Source organism: Lolium perenne, chromosome 5 (assembly GCF_019359855.2).
Source record: "Lolium perenne isolate Kyuss_39 chromosome 5, Kyuss_2.0, whole genome shotgun sequence".
Lineage (NCBI taxonomy): Eukaryota > Viridiplantae > Streptophyta > Magnoliopsida > Poales > Poaceae > Lolium > Lolium perenne.
The window spans coordinates 245,555,822-245,570,390 of NC_067248.2; the positions used below are offsets into that span (position 1 = coordinate 245,555,822).

General features: G+C 51.5%; 1 protein-coding gene across 2 annotated transcripts; it reads right to left on the bottom strand.

The window, feature by feature from the left end:
- Positions 1–1,265: 1,265 nt before the first annotated feature.
- Positions 1,266–10,080, bottom strand: LOC127302530 (homeobox-leucine zipper protein ROC6). Of its 2 annotated transcripts, XM_051332994.2 has the most exons (8): positions 9,459–10,078; positions 9,120–9,367; positions 8,893–9,010; positions 8,060–8,794; positions 7,873–7,974; positions 7,570–7,791; positions 3,830–4,420; positions 1,266–2,133 (listed from the first exon to the last, which is right to left on the bottom strand). In XM_051332994.2, exons 1-8 carry the CDS (start codon positions 9,630–9,632, stop codon positions 1,720–1,722), a joined length of 2,604 nt encoding a protein of 867 aa, XP_051188954.1. In that variant the 5' UTR covers positions 9,633–10,078; the 3' UTR covers positions 1,266–1,719. The 2 variants fall into 2 exon arrangements, with proteins under 2 accessions (XP_051188954.1, XP_051188953.1); XM_051332993.2 differs by having other exon boundaries at positions 7,570–7,974; positions 9,459–10,080.
- Positions 10,081–14,569: the final 4,489 nt, after the last annotated feature.

A 14,569-nucleotide genomic window follows, 5' to 3' on the forward strand; every position in this document is an offset into this window, starting at 1 on the left:
GTGACCAAACCGTGGGCACAAATATTCATAGGACATAGCTAAGGCCTGAATCTTTCAAGACCATATGTGGCTATTGCATAGAATCCTACTGAACACCTTTTTTATTTTTATTTTTTAGGACCAACAAGAATAGATGTGTAGTTTAAATTTCAGTTATGGGGAAACTTTATTTTAATGGGAAAACTAGCTACAAAGCGGGAAATTGACCGTCGAATATAGTATGCTTTGTGTGAAAAATTGAAGATGTTTCATTTTGCACTTGTTCTTTGTACTTGCTTCATAAATAAATTCATATTTGGCACTAAAAAGTTGAAAAATTCTTTTTGGCTGTATTGGTTGGCATTGTAAGATGCACTAGTGCGCCAAAGAAGAAAGTCCATTTCTCATCCTTGAATTCTTTGGAAAGTTCACTTTTCGTCCCACAAATTATTTTTAGTTTAAAACAAACCCTGAACTCTCAAAATGGTTCACCTTTCACCCCTTTTCGGTTGAGTGGAGGCAATCGATGATGTGGAAAGAAGCACTCAACCAACCGAATGGGTTTTGAATCAAACCAAGCACAAGCTAGCCGAGATGTGGAACCCAACATATTATTGCAAAAAATTGAAACCCTTGTGTCCCAGAACCAATCTCTCACTCGGTTTCTCCCTCTCCTAATTCACCTGAAGCGTTGCGCCATGAAGGACCGCTTGCTTTGCCTATCAGCGCCGTCCTACTTCTCTACCTTTGCACCATTGCGTTGAGTTGTTGGCTACCCGTGGAAGATATTTGCCTGGCTCAACCGGGATAAGGACTAAAGGTGAATGATTCTGAGAGTTCAAGGTTCATCTTGAACCAAACGAAAGTTCTAGGACTAAAAGTAAACTTTCAATAGAATTCAAGGATCAAAAGTGGACTTTCTTCTGCCAAATATGGCCCATGGAGGAGGACAAAAAAAATTATTGAAAAAAATAAAATTGTATGGCGAGTGCCATTTTAGGAGACACTTGGAAAACACTAACAAGACATTGTTTGCCGAGTGTAACATCCACAAAACAGTCAAGAAATCTGCGGCATGTTTGCTGAGTGTAACATCCACAAAACAGTCAAGAACTCTGCGGCAGGAGGGGACACTCGCGTACCACGGTTGATTATGTAGGGTCTATTTCCTTCATAGTCGGCATACGTGCTTTGTTTGCCAAATAAGGTGCACTCGACAAACACCATGACAACTTAGCCGTTTCCGGTGCAATAAGAATACAATCAAGGCACTTGATCAAAAGACATACCAACAAACGACAAATATTATCAGCTAAAGAAAACACAAACATTGTATTTCCCCTGTTTTGGAGAGTAAAAGAAAAGTGAAAACTTCACATAACCATAGATTAACTAAATCAAACCACTAAAATATAGTAAACGAAGCCCTAGGGGTTCTTTTCACTAGAGTTCAAGTCAATACCCGAACCATGCACCATATCAGCTAGTGCAAGCCAAGCGCTCGGTTCGTTCTTGACTTAATCCCTTTGCGTCGCACCCCATTCATTTTCCTCTATGCGCACTATATAATTTATTTTCCTCTCTGCTTGCACCCCACTGTATAAGTTCTTGCTTGCTTGAGTCTTGTTCTTCTTTCTCTACCTTTGTGATCAAGCTAGTTAGACATTTGACGTAGCATCCGGCCGGTGTTGCATTGGTGCGTTGGCCGGAATCCATGTCAAATGCCCGCTAGCTACCGAGCTAGGGCGAGATGATGTTTGCCTGCAGGGCGGACTTGATCTTCTGGATGGTGCAGGAGAGTAGGTTACTCACGGTGTCGACCGACTCGACGGTGAGCTTGGCCGTCGGCAGGTTGTTCACCAGAATTTGGAATGCCACCGTGACGAGTGACCCGGTGTTGATGTTGTTGCCGCCGCCTTGAGCGTCCGGCGACGAGCCCAGCTGAGAGGTAGGGTCCGGAGTGACGGCATTGCTGTAGCCATCAGGGAGGATGGCGAAGCCGGAGGGCAGGAGGGAGACGTAAGCCGAGTCGCCGCCGCCCATGACGACGTGCATGGACTGCACGTCCACGGGGGCATACACCACCAGGGAGCCGGACGGGTCGGTGCATGTCTCCTGCAAGATGAGCATGTTGTTCTGGTTCCCACTCGTTGCCTGCAACCAAAGATATTGGATTATTGGTGAAATGCATCAACCAAATTGAAAGTACCGTACCGAAAGTAGCATTTGTCTTTCCAACAAGCTAGCAGTACTACAAATTACTACCCAGCATTTATGCAAGTCACATGCAACAATCAAGTTGAGTACATTTAATTTGCTTTCATTCATAGTGTTAAATCTGTTACAAGTGCAAAAAAAAAAAGGTAGTGCAACACATAGGGAGATCCAAAATGAATAAGCTGGCAAAGATTTGTTTCCTAATTTAGAGTATCAACTGATAGTTTTTGGAGCAATTGTTTTGTTAAAATTCCTAATTTAGAGTATCAACATGTGCATTGTTTCTAGAAATACCTAGTGGCACCTAGGTTCCATGGAACCCATTTACTGTGCGGGCAAAAAATCGGTATTTCCATATCTCTAAAAAATTCAAACAAAATTTTTGCATGCAGAGGATGCCCGTGTATACTTGCGTGTTTTTTTCATACCCAAATATGAAAGTATGTAGCTTATGCAAAAACGACAAGTTTCAGATGAACGGTCTAAAGGATATCCCCCCGGCATTACCCAGGTTTTTTGTAACTTATGCAAAAACGACAAGTTTCAGATGACAAGTTTTTTGTAACTTAGTGACCGGGTAACTACGTAACTTAGTAGGAAAGTAAGTTCAATCAGGTTCCGCATTACCCAGGTTTCAAAATTCACTTTAAATTGTTTCCAACAAGCTAATAGTAGTACTACGAATAACCACTAGCATTTATGCAAGCACATGCAACAACCAAATTGAGTACATTCAATTTGCTTTCGTTCATAGGTTAAATTTGTTACAAGTACAAAAAAAAAAGGTAGTGCAGCACAAAGGGAGATCCAAAATAAATAAGCTGGCACAGATTTGTGGCCAATTATGGAGGGAACTAAATAATCATGTGCATTCTTTCATATTTTAGAAGATCAAATGAGAAGTGTTTGGAGGCTTGGAGCAACTGTCTTGTTAAAATCTTGGTGCTATCAATCAGGATTCCAAAATGCACGCACATTCATGAAAAAGAGAAATAAATAACGGATGAAAAAAAGATGACATCGATGTGAAAAGGCAAAGAGAAGATAAAGCCAAATCTGACAGGCTTTGGTGGGCAAGGAAGGACAAGGGCAGATAGGCTGCATGCAAGCATGGCTCCAAACGAAGGGAAAAGTTCACAGCTAGCTTTCTCTCACAAAATGTCAACCCTACTGCTAGCGGAGACCCCAGTTTCCCTAGCCAGCCAAATAATTCCTTGGAGGTTTTCTACTTCGTCCTCTTCCCCATGTCACTGTACCCATGCTGCCATGCATTACCAATGAGGCCATTGAAGCTGCAACATGTGGTACAGTACTAGGAGGGGTGGTAGTACCTGTCAAACATCTTGAAAAGTTATAGCATGCATGAGAGCCTAGTTACTAGTACAGTACCATTGTTTTAGTTGCAGTAGTTATGTGAGCTTAATTGCAACTAATTAATGTTTACAAGCAGAGATGTTTTAATTGAAAAAGAAGTGTCAGGAGAAGCAGAAATGTACAAACTTAAGACCTCCAGTAGTACATGGAGTATGAGACAGAAACAATGTGGCAAGAAGGAACCGAGATGCTTAAAATGAGAAATAATTGAAGAATAAAACTATAGCTTGATTTAGTGCTACAAGGAAATGATACTTACGTTGGGACGGAGGAGGGAGACGGCGTTGCCATGGTGCTGGCCCTTGGCGATGTGGTCCATCTCCTGCATGGCCTCGCCATTGGCGAGGATGTCCCACTCGCCCCGGCGCTGCTCGTCGCGGAGGTAGTCGAAGACGCGCTGCGGCGACGTGCCAGGCAGCCTGACGGAGGTGGTGGCGCTGAGCACGACGCCGGGCGGCTCCCCGGGCGCGCCAACGCTCTGTCGCGCCATCATCCTGACCTTGTCCTCCCCGCCGGCGCCGCGCGGCTGCTGGTCGCCGCCCTCGACGCGCCACTCGTCGAGGCGGCGCCACTTCTGCGCCGCCGTGGCGCAGACCCCGGCGCAGAAGTTGTCGGCCATGCGCTGGGCCAGCTTGAGCATGCAGCGGCGGCCGACGGGCGAGATGGCCTCGTGGTGGCCGTCGCCGCGCGAGGGCAGCGGGTTGGAGCAGAGGATGGCGAGGTACTCGCACTGGCGCCGCAGCGAGGCGAGCCAGCGGCGCGCGCCGAGCGCCTGGCCGGAGCGGAGCAGCGGCCGGTACAGCTCGTGCGCCGCGGCCTCGTCGTACTCGGCATGAACCACCCACGTGACCTGTAATGGTGAGTACCAACCGTCAGTTACTGCCATGACATGCGGCTAGCTTTCCCCGCTGGCTCCGGCCACTTGCCGCGACAAGGCAGTAATGGCTGCCGGAGGTGAGGCCAGGCCGGTGAGGTGAGGTGAGATCGGGCATGCACATGCAGCGGTGGTGGTAGCTAGTAAAAGGACGGACGTGCAACAAGTTACGTCAATCAAAAGCAAGAGGACAAGCCGCGCGCGCGCATGCTGCTGGTAGAGCTCTGGAGAGGTTCAGAGGAAAACACAGTTGACCAATGCAAAAACCCTAGTACTCCACTAACTACAGTAGCAGTGAAGATAAATCAAATTTAGATGCATTAGAAAACAAGAAGCACGAGACGCGTCAGTGCACGATCGTAATCTGCCTGTAGATATGCTTAGAGCATCTCCACTCGTCCCCCCGAGGAGGCCCCCGGCGAGCGTTTTTTCCATCCGGACGGCGTAATTCGGCCCAGTCGCGCCCCCGGTTCCTCGTTTTCGTCCGGATTTGGGCCTAAATTCATCCGGCGATCCCACGCCCCCCCCGGCCCCCCGGGGAGCGCTCGGGGACTCCGGACGAGTGAAAAGCGGGGAAGGGCCCGATCTGTCGGTGACTCGACGCACGAACCCCACCGCCACGTCGCTCAAAATCTCCCCCACCCCTCGTATCTCTCTCGCCGCCGGAACCACCCCGCCGGCTTGTTGCCCAGATTGCGCCGCCACTCCTTCCCCACCTGCCTATATTCCGCCGTGTTTGGACGACGGCCTATCCGTCGCTCTTCCGGCGGCTCGTTTTCCGCCGCTTGCTCGTCGTCGCTCGCGGCTCGGGTTGCCTCGACCACGCCCGTCAGGTGTTCGTCCATTTGCCTCGCCGGCCATGGACTCGGACGAAGAGGAGGAGCAGATGTTCGTCGAGCTTATGCAAGAAGAGATGGCAGCAGCCGCCCAAGACGACGAGCACATGATGATCCTTGGTTGCTTGGCAAGCATGTACGCCGGACTGGCACCTCGTCGGCGTGGTGGGTCGGCACGAGGTCGCCGGAAGTGCAAGCCGAGACATCGAATGGAGGGCTACTGCATGTTGTACGCCGACTACTTCGCCGACAATCCATTGCACGGTGAGACTGTTTTCCGGCGTCGTTTCAGGATGAGCAGAAAGCTATTTCTGCAAATTGTGTATGCCATCCGCCACTTTGATCCCTACTTCAGATGCAAGGCGGATTGCACTGGTTTGGTTGGATTTTCGTCACACTGCGAAGTGCACGGTGGCTATGAGGATGTTTGGCGTATGGAGCTCCCGGTGATCTCGCAGATGACTATCTTCGGATGGCGGAGTCCACCGCCCTTGATTGTTTCTACCGGTTCTGCAGGGCCGTCATAGCAGTGTTCGGGGACTATTACTTGAGATCACCCACTGTCGAAGACACTCGAGGATCCTTGCAACAAATGAAGCTAGAGGTTTTCCAGGGGATGCTTGGAAGCATTGACTGCATGCATTGGCAATGGAAGAATCGTCCGTTTGCGTGGCGGGGAATGTACAAGGGTCACAAAAAAGGCCGCACCGTGATACTTGAAGCGGTGGCTACCCATGATCTTTGGATTTGGCACTCTTTCTTTGGTATGCCTGGATCCAACAATGACATCAACGTCCTAAACTGCTCCCCGGTCTTTTCCAAGCTTGTTGAGGGTCATGCTCCCCCGGTGGACTATGTGATCAATGGTCGGCACTACAACAAAGGATACTACCTTGCAGACGGTATCTATCCAAAGTGGGCAACATTTGTGAAGACGATCTCCAACCCTAGCACCCCCAAACTTTGCGAGTTTGTCAAGAAACAAGAAGCTTGCCGAAAAGACGTCGAGCGAGCATTTGGTGTCCTACAACAGAGATTTCTTTGTCGTCCGGTTCCCGCTATGACTTGGTCCAAAGATCGGATGTGGGAGGTGATGAAGCTGTGTGTGCCTACACAACATGATTATTGAAGATGAGCGAAAGCATCAGGTTCCGTCGAGCAAGAAGCACCATATGAGAGAGAGGTCCTCTTGCACGCCTAATCACCAGGTGCCTCCAACATGGGCCGCCATCATTGCTATTCGGCACGACATTCGAGAGTCTACAATGCACCAAATTTGCCGCAAGATGATCTGGTGGAGCACATATGGAGGCTCCGAGGCAACGCCAACGCCGACGCCAACTAGTCTGTCTTAATTTGTTTGAAAAATTGTGAAATTTGTGTGCTTCATTTGTTTCAGCACTTGTTAAACATTGTACTGTTATCGCCGAATTTGTTTCAGCAATTTTCGTCCTATTGTTTGCCGAACTTGTTAAATTTTATGTTGAATTTGTTTGAAATATGTCAAATGGTCGAGGTTGGGGGTTTCCTGCCGGGGGGACGGCTGGAACTTCGGCGCTCCCCACGCTAAATCTTCATCCAATCCGGACGAAAATTTCGCCGGATTTGGGCGTGGGGAGCGCCAACGAGTGGGGATGCTCTTAGGTTTGGACTCGAGCGACCTGCTTCGACGGGCAGGGTGTCACGTGGGCGTCAACATCATGCACAATCGAGGCCGCATGATTGACTAAACTACTACACGTACGGCCATGAAACCCTAGAATACTGGATCTGCAACTGCTACTCCTCCAGTATCTATCGATCCAGGCATTCTGTGCGCGCGCGCACGGACGACGCAGAATACTGTATGGGCTACAGAAGCATCGAAGCAATTGAAAATGGCGTTTTGGGGAAGTGTGACTCGTGCGGGGTCGTCGCGGGCCGGCACGGATACCAACTGATCCTCCTCCGCATGCACGTCCCGGCCCGTCGTCTCGCACGACGGACGGACGAGAGCATTGACCTGCGCGCCATGGATTCATCCTCGTCGTTTCGTGAAAGCATAGAATACCGGGACGTGCGTGTGCGTGTACGTAGTACGTCCCGGCCAGCTCTTAATGCCTGCTCACTGTAGGGCGCCACATGCCGACGCGCCGTGCGGTTTCGACGCAATCAAGGCAACCGATTCATTCATGGCGGCCGCGGTGGCGGCCCGCGCGCCATGGCGAGTTAAGCCGGAGTACGGGCGACGCGTATGTGCGGTTGATGATACCATGATGGGTCGGTTGCCGGAGTACGAACGTAGCGTACCTTGGAGTACCCGTTGCGCATGTCCTCCACGACGCAGCCGGAGGGGAGGAGGCGGCAGCCCATGTACCCCGCCGCGGCGGCGCCGTCGTTGGGACGGAGGACGCCGTCCACCGAGACGTCGACGACGGCCCAGAGGCCCTCTGCGTGCTGCTTGCAGAACCGCAGGAACGTCACCTCCCGGATCGGCACCAGCGGCGACAGCACCTGCAGCTCCGCGCGCATCTGTGAAACACGATCGAGTGAGCTTTTAGACCGTGCCGGAGACGGGAGTGTCGATGTCGATGATGAGCTCTGCATGCTCACCAGTTGGATCGAGCCGCTGAGCGTGCCGCCCATGCCGCTCGAGATCATCTCCATCGTGCTCGCCCGCGCCACCACGCACGGGAACATCTCCGACCACCGGCCCTGCCATTGTTAATTTGCACCATACATCAGCAGATCAGCTCATGTTTCTCTATCTCCTTGCCTATGTGCACACCCACGTACGTACCGCGTCCATGAGGCTGCTCACGAGGTCGACGCTGCTGACGATGGCCACGCCGACGTCGCGGGTGGCCTCGGAGACGAAGCCGGCGGGGCTGGGGCCGAGCACGCGGGCAAACGCGCGCCGGTACTCCTCGTAGTTCATCGTCTGGAAACCCCCGCTCTCCAGCGCCTGCTGGCCGAACCCGCCGCCGCTGTCCAGGCTGGTGGGCAGCCACAGCGGCTCGTCCACCTGCGCCACCTTCACCAGCTCCTCCATGGCCGCCAGCCCGAGCTCCAGCAGCACGCCGCGGTCCATTGCATCACCAGCGCCACCAACACCATCATCCAGCCCGCCGCCGATCATGCCGGCGGGCAGCCGCATGCCCGCCGTCCCGCCGCCCATCAGGTCCGGGATGGACTGCAGCACGGAGCCGCCGCCCATGAACCCGCCGTTGGCGCTGCCGACGGCCAGGTCGAGCCCGGAGAGCGACGACGGGAGGCTCAGCGGGGACGAGATGGCGGACACGGGCCGGCCCAGGAACTTGCCCGCCAGCGCGCACACGCGGTCCAGCTCGTCCTTGAGGCGCGAGTTCTCGATGCGCAGGTGCTGCTCCTCGAGCGACACGTCGCCCAGCACCGCCGCGCCGCCGCAGTTGCCGCACATCGGGCTCCGCATCGCCTCCCGGATCGTCATGTTCTCCGTGCGCAGCTTGTCGTTCTCCTGCCGCAGCAGCGCGTTCTCGTGGCGCTCGATCTGCGTCTGCGAGCGGCACCATAGCATAAGTAGCGCTTGTCAGATCAGCACGTGGATAGAAATTGCATGTTTATGGATCGATCTGTCGCCAGAAATAAACGAACCTTCATCTGGGTGCGCCGATTCTGGAACCAGAACTTGACCTGGCGGCTCTCCAGGTTGAGCCGCCGGCTGAGCTCCATCCGCTGCTTCTCGTCGGGGTGAGGGCATTCCTTGAACACACTGCAGAAGCCGCGTACGCCAGTTATTCAGTCAAGCGCGCGGTTTAGGTCTGAAAACTGGACAAGAATTTCCGAGAAAAAAGTTTCCATGTCAAAGACTCATGGCTTACGCTTCGAGCTCCTGGATTTGCTGCGGCGTGTGGCGGTGGTAGCGCTTCTTCTTCTTGCGCGGGTTGCCGTTGTCCGGGTCGAGCTCGTCGCCGGAGGCGCCGTCGAGGTTGTCGCTCCCGGAGCGGCTGTCGTTCTCGTCCTCCCGCCCGCGGACCAGCGAGTCGCCGCCGTCGCCGACGCTCCCGGCGCTGCCCAGCAGACCGCCGAGCCGGTTCGGATCGCCGAGCTGCCCACCTTCCATGTTCGTCTGCGAGAAAATTCAACACAATTAAGGCCAATTAAGCAGTAGCAACGGAAAGCTGGGCAATTAAGGCCAATTAATGAACACGTAGTCGAACCAGGCCGAGGGAGAGGCCGGTGGAGGAGGAGAAACCGCCGCCGCCGCCGGGTCGGGGGAGGTTCGGCGAGGGGAGGAGGCGGCCAGCTGGGTTGTGCATGCCGGCGCCGCCCCCGCCGGCGTCGTAGGAGAAGACGCCGGAGCCGGCGCCGTCGAACATGCCGCCGAAGCTCATCGATCAGGACACAAATGACAGAGAAAGACTCGTCTTTTTCTCGGACTGAAATCTCTCCCCGCCCCGGGAATTGATCCGCCTACCAACCCCAGTGGATCCGCTCGGATCCCGAAGATTTATCGGATTTTTTACGAGGAGAGAGAGGAGGGAGGACTAGGCATTAAAACGGCAGGAACGCGCTATAGATGGCATGGCGGGCGCGAAGGTGGAAGGGAATCATGGTGGAGGCAAAGCGCAAAGAAGGAAAGAATCTCCACTTCTGGCTTCCGGAGATGCTGCCACTACTGCTAGTACAAATCAATCGATCTCTCCCCCGGCTATATCAGCCGCCGTCACAACAACGGCGGCGATGGCGACGAGCCTATCAGTCAGGCTATCGCTAGCGAGGTGGATGGCATGAGGTCGGGGAAGGAGAGGGGAGGAGAGGGGTTGGGAGGCTGGCAGCTTTGGGCAATGGATATAACTGAGCCAGCCGTGAGCGTGCTAGATAAAGCGAGACATGTGGAGGGTCTACGTCTACCGGGGGAGCGACCTGGATCAACGGGGTCCGCTTCTCTTACCGCTGCCATGAAACTCAAGTCACCTCTTTCACCGCTACTAGGATGAAAATGGAGTGGAAATCACACTGAAATGATCGGTGCCAAATTTAGTTTCATACTTTTCAGAAGAGACATACATAAATTTTCAGAAACAAATACGAAAACAGACCGAATATGATGCGGACACGAATAAACCGAATAGGATGCGGACACAAATAAAAAACAGAAGATGATTAGAACAAAAGATTTCAGAAACAAATAATATTGCAAATATGTAGAAACCGAATATGATGCGAACACGAATAGAAAACAGAAGATTGTAGGAACCAAGAGATTTCAGAAGCAAATACGAAAACATAGAATATCGCAAATAGTTACAAACCGAATAGGATGCGGACACAAATAGAAAACAGATGATTATCGAAACCAAGAGACCACTTAAACGATGCAGAAAAACTCAGGTAAAACGACCAACCTGTTCCCAACCATGGCATGATTGCTCGGTGTAAGGAGGAGTATGAGAGGTACTGCGTTTAATTGACCACATAACATCGGTACAAGATGGATCCCTAATAGTACAATCAAAGACAACACCAGCAAAAAGCTTTCAGCTAGAGGGCTCACATGAACGGGGCTAAGGTATGCTTCCGCCACATTAATCGGGCGTCTAACATGTTTAAACGAACACATAGAGAACCCTGAAGCGAGACGTTTGATGTCGCCCACCATAGTGCCAATAGGGGATCGATTCATGACCGGAGCTAGGATTTTTTTGGGATCTCTGAGGGACAGTGGAACCTTTGTCACTTGTGATCACTAGAGCTCGCCTTACCGCCATAGAAGCTACACCAACGATGCTTTCTTGACATGCCAGCTTGAGAGCCACAACACACTAGCTAGCCCTTTCCGATAATGATGACGGGGAGATAGCATTGTCCATATTTACACGGTGGCAGAGGATTCACAATTGGTAGTCGTGAAGGTCTTGGAGATGGGTGTGGGCAATATCTTCCATTCTTGACGTCATTTCTAGCCCCCACACAGGTGCCATCAAGTTGCTGCTAGGGCTACCGCTTGCAAAGTAGAAGCTCAGTCGACTGTCGTTTATGTATCCGGAGGCGACCTTAAGCATTAGATTCGTTGATTCGGCTGCTTAGTTTGGCAAATTAGCATATTGTGGCCGTTTGGATAGCCATGCAGAACATCTCGTAGAACGGAAATTTCGCATGAGTTGGAAACGGAAATCCGGTTTCCGCTCGTGGAAGCAATAACCGAATCGGAAACACCGTTCCGCTTCCGAATCGGTTATAAAAATTTAGTTTCTGTATCATTTCCGCAAAATTACATGCCCTTTGCCTATTTCCACTCCCCTTTCATTCTCTGTGAAAAAAACTAGTATGAAAGTTTCCGCTCTTTTTTTCACTGTTCCTTGCCTATTTTCACCGTCCTTTTCTTTTCTGTGAGAAAAAGTACAAGGAAAGTTTCCCTCTTTTTTTTAACCCCATGGCCACCGTGTAAAAGCTGTACTGATTTCGTTGAAGAAACTGTGCTAGGAAAGGAACAAACGGGCCAGAAGTAGTGTAGCGAAGAAAAAATGGAGTGGGGCTGACTCGCACACACGGCCGGGGGCCGGGGCTGGGAGGCGAGAGTCAAATGGTCCCCACCGCCGACACCGATGGCCGTAGCCTCTCCGGCGCGTTTCGTCCCGTACCGTGCGTGCTACGTACCCCACGGATCTGGCACGCAGCAGCTACTAACCCATGCACCAAATCTTTTGAGAGAAAGATACATACTACTGTACTGAGTTAGTGTAGGCATTAATCTACCTCGCTCGCAATTAACCGTGCAGCTCAGCTCGCTCGCTGTCAGCCGTGCTAGCTGTGGTGGCGAAGGAAGGAGAAAATGTTGGCGTGGAAAAAAGTGGGGAGAGGAAGGAGGTGCGTGAGTCGTGACGCGGACTTGTCACGGGCGGGGTCTTTTTCTGGATCGATCGGACGCTGTACCCTGTACGGTCCCCCGCGGATGAATTTCCGGAACGGCCCCCGTGTCCGATGTGAGACGTGAGCGGCGGTGCACGGGCCGCGGCAGGGGCAGCGCCGGCAGAGCGCGCCTGTGGAGACGGAACGGGACGGGACGGGACGGGGAGGAGTAAATGGTGGCGGTGGACCTTTGGGCTTTGGCTGGTGTAACGTAACGTCCTTCCTTCCGTCCGGCAGCTAGCCGCGCTGGGCTGGCAACGGCAACGGCAACGCCAGCCAGAGTAAATGCCGGCGGCGGGCAGGCAGGCAAGCGGGCGGGCGGGCGCACCCACTCGCGCCGTGCATGCATGCAATTCGCCGCGGGAGCGGGCGAGGCTGGTGCCGTGCCACGAGCTTCGTTCGTTCGGTGAGGGCAGGGCTGCCGCCGCTGCCGCCGTATTGATTGAGGTGTCGCGCGAGCCAGCGCGTCGAGATGATCGACATCAGCTCATCTGGCCGAGACCAACGTCTCGCGCGCGGGATCGGTCGTAAGCGTGTGTACGTCCATACGTGCATGGGGTAGGCTGTACGCACGCCCTCAACGGCTGCCGTGGGTCACAGTTTGGGTGCTCCGTTCTCGCACGTACGTACGTTTGTCGAGATTATTTTCTATACTCCCTTGCATCACGAGTATTCACGAATTTGTTACTGAATACAAGCCATCAAACTATTTCGTCCAACTCAATCATACACATGTCATGCTTGATATACATACATCTCCCGAGATACCTGCCATTGGTTGTCATTAATCCGCCATCAAATCAATTAAACTTTTTTCTCTTTCTAACAATACGACGGACGACGCTGCCCCAATGGCTCACGATCAGGTCGCGTCGCTGCATTTAACAGCAACAACAACTGGTTATGTGGATGTGGAAAAAAATTGGAAGCAGATTAGCATATTCGCCTTGCAGGAGATTTTAAGGAACGAGGGTTACTAACACGCACGCAGTTCTATCGGCACACGCGTGTAGAAATCTATTCTAAACCGACTCGGACGAGGCTACTCGTAACGACAAATCCTGACCGGACCGGGGTTGCAAGCCAGAGTGATTTCACACCTCGTCTGAAAAGCACCATGCTAGCACGCTATTTATACTGAACAATTTTACTTGCGCAAAGCTTCTATGACTCTCAAGCTTATACTACATGTTTTCATCACAGACCATTTATTAAAATAACATCTAATGATAATAATATTTATTCTATTTAGCAACAAGAATCAACACCAATACTATTATGGAAGTGCAGCTCGCTCCTTAAATTACATTGTTTTTGATATTTATGCTGGAGAGCATCTCATTCAACATGAATCCATTTAAACGTAAAAATAAATCATAAAATATGATAGACCGCCGTCCATTCAGGGAACAATGTGTGGAATCGAGTTGTACCATAAAGGTGTCTTCCTTTATCTGGTCTACTTGAATTTTTAAAGAGGGTTGCATGATGTATGAGTTTGACATACACCCTACTGGAGATTTATAGTGCAATTAATTATCTTTTTTTAGATATTAGTACTCTATTCTAGGGCATACGAGGTGTGAACAAGTGGTTTTTCCTCACATTCTCTTCTCACTACCTTGCTAGTTGGTACTACGTATTATCCCAGCTTACTAGTGATCCCGGAAATGAAGCAGAAGATTTGTCCGTACAAGTTAATACTTTGTAAGGGCATGTACAATGGTCTTATCTTAGTCTTATCTTAGGAATGCCACATAAGATAATTGCTGAGTTGGAGGAGAGAGAAACAAAAAAAGATCTTTGCCTTCTCTTGGCTAAGAGATCATCTCTTAGCACAATATGTCTCACCATATTTTTAGGAATACACGAGGCTAAAGATAAGACAAAAAAATAACCCATTGTATACCATGTTTTGTTGTCATATCAACAGGCATAAGATAAGACCGTCTTATCAACCATTGTACATGCCCTAAGCGGCAGAGTAAATGTCGGCGCGTGGGCAGGCAACGCGATTTTGACGAAAACAACTCTTTCGGCAAAGAAAAACATGGAATGACTCTCTGGTCAAACTATTTCACCGGACTAACCCTTTTATGTGGCGCCCTTTCCATCAGCGACACATTTATCTGTGTGGCGTCCATGCGAACGGCGCCACACATCCAGGCCGACGTGGCACGCCGTTGACCAGCCGATGTGGCAGGGCATGTGGCGCCGCTCCCATGGGATGTGTGGCGCCGCTCCGAAGGGCGCCACACATCCACTTATGTGTGGCGCCCGAGCCGCCCCCAACCCGACCCAACCCTTCCTCTCTCTATGTTTCTTTCTCTCAAGAAAAAGGGCGCCGGCCGGCGGTTCCCCTCCACCCCCACCAAATCCCTACCCTAATCTGCGGGATTTCTTCATATCTGTCTGTGCA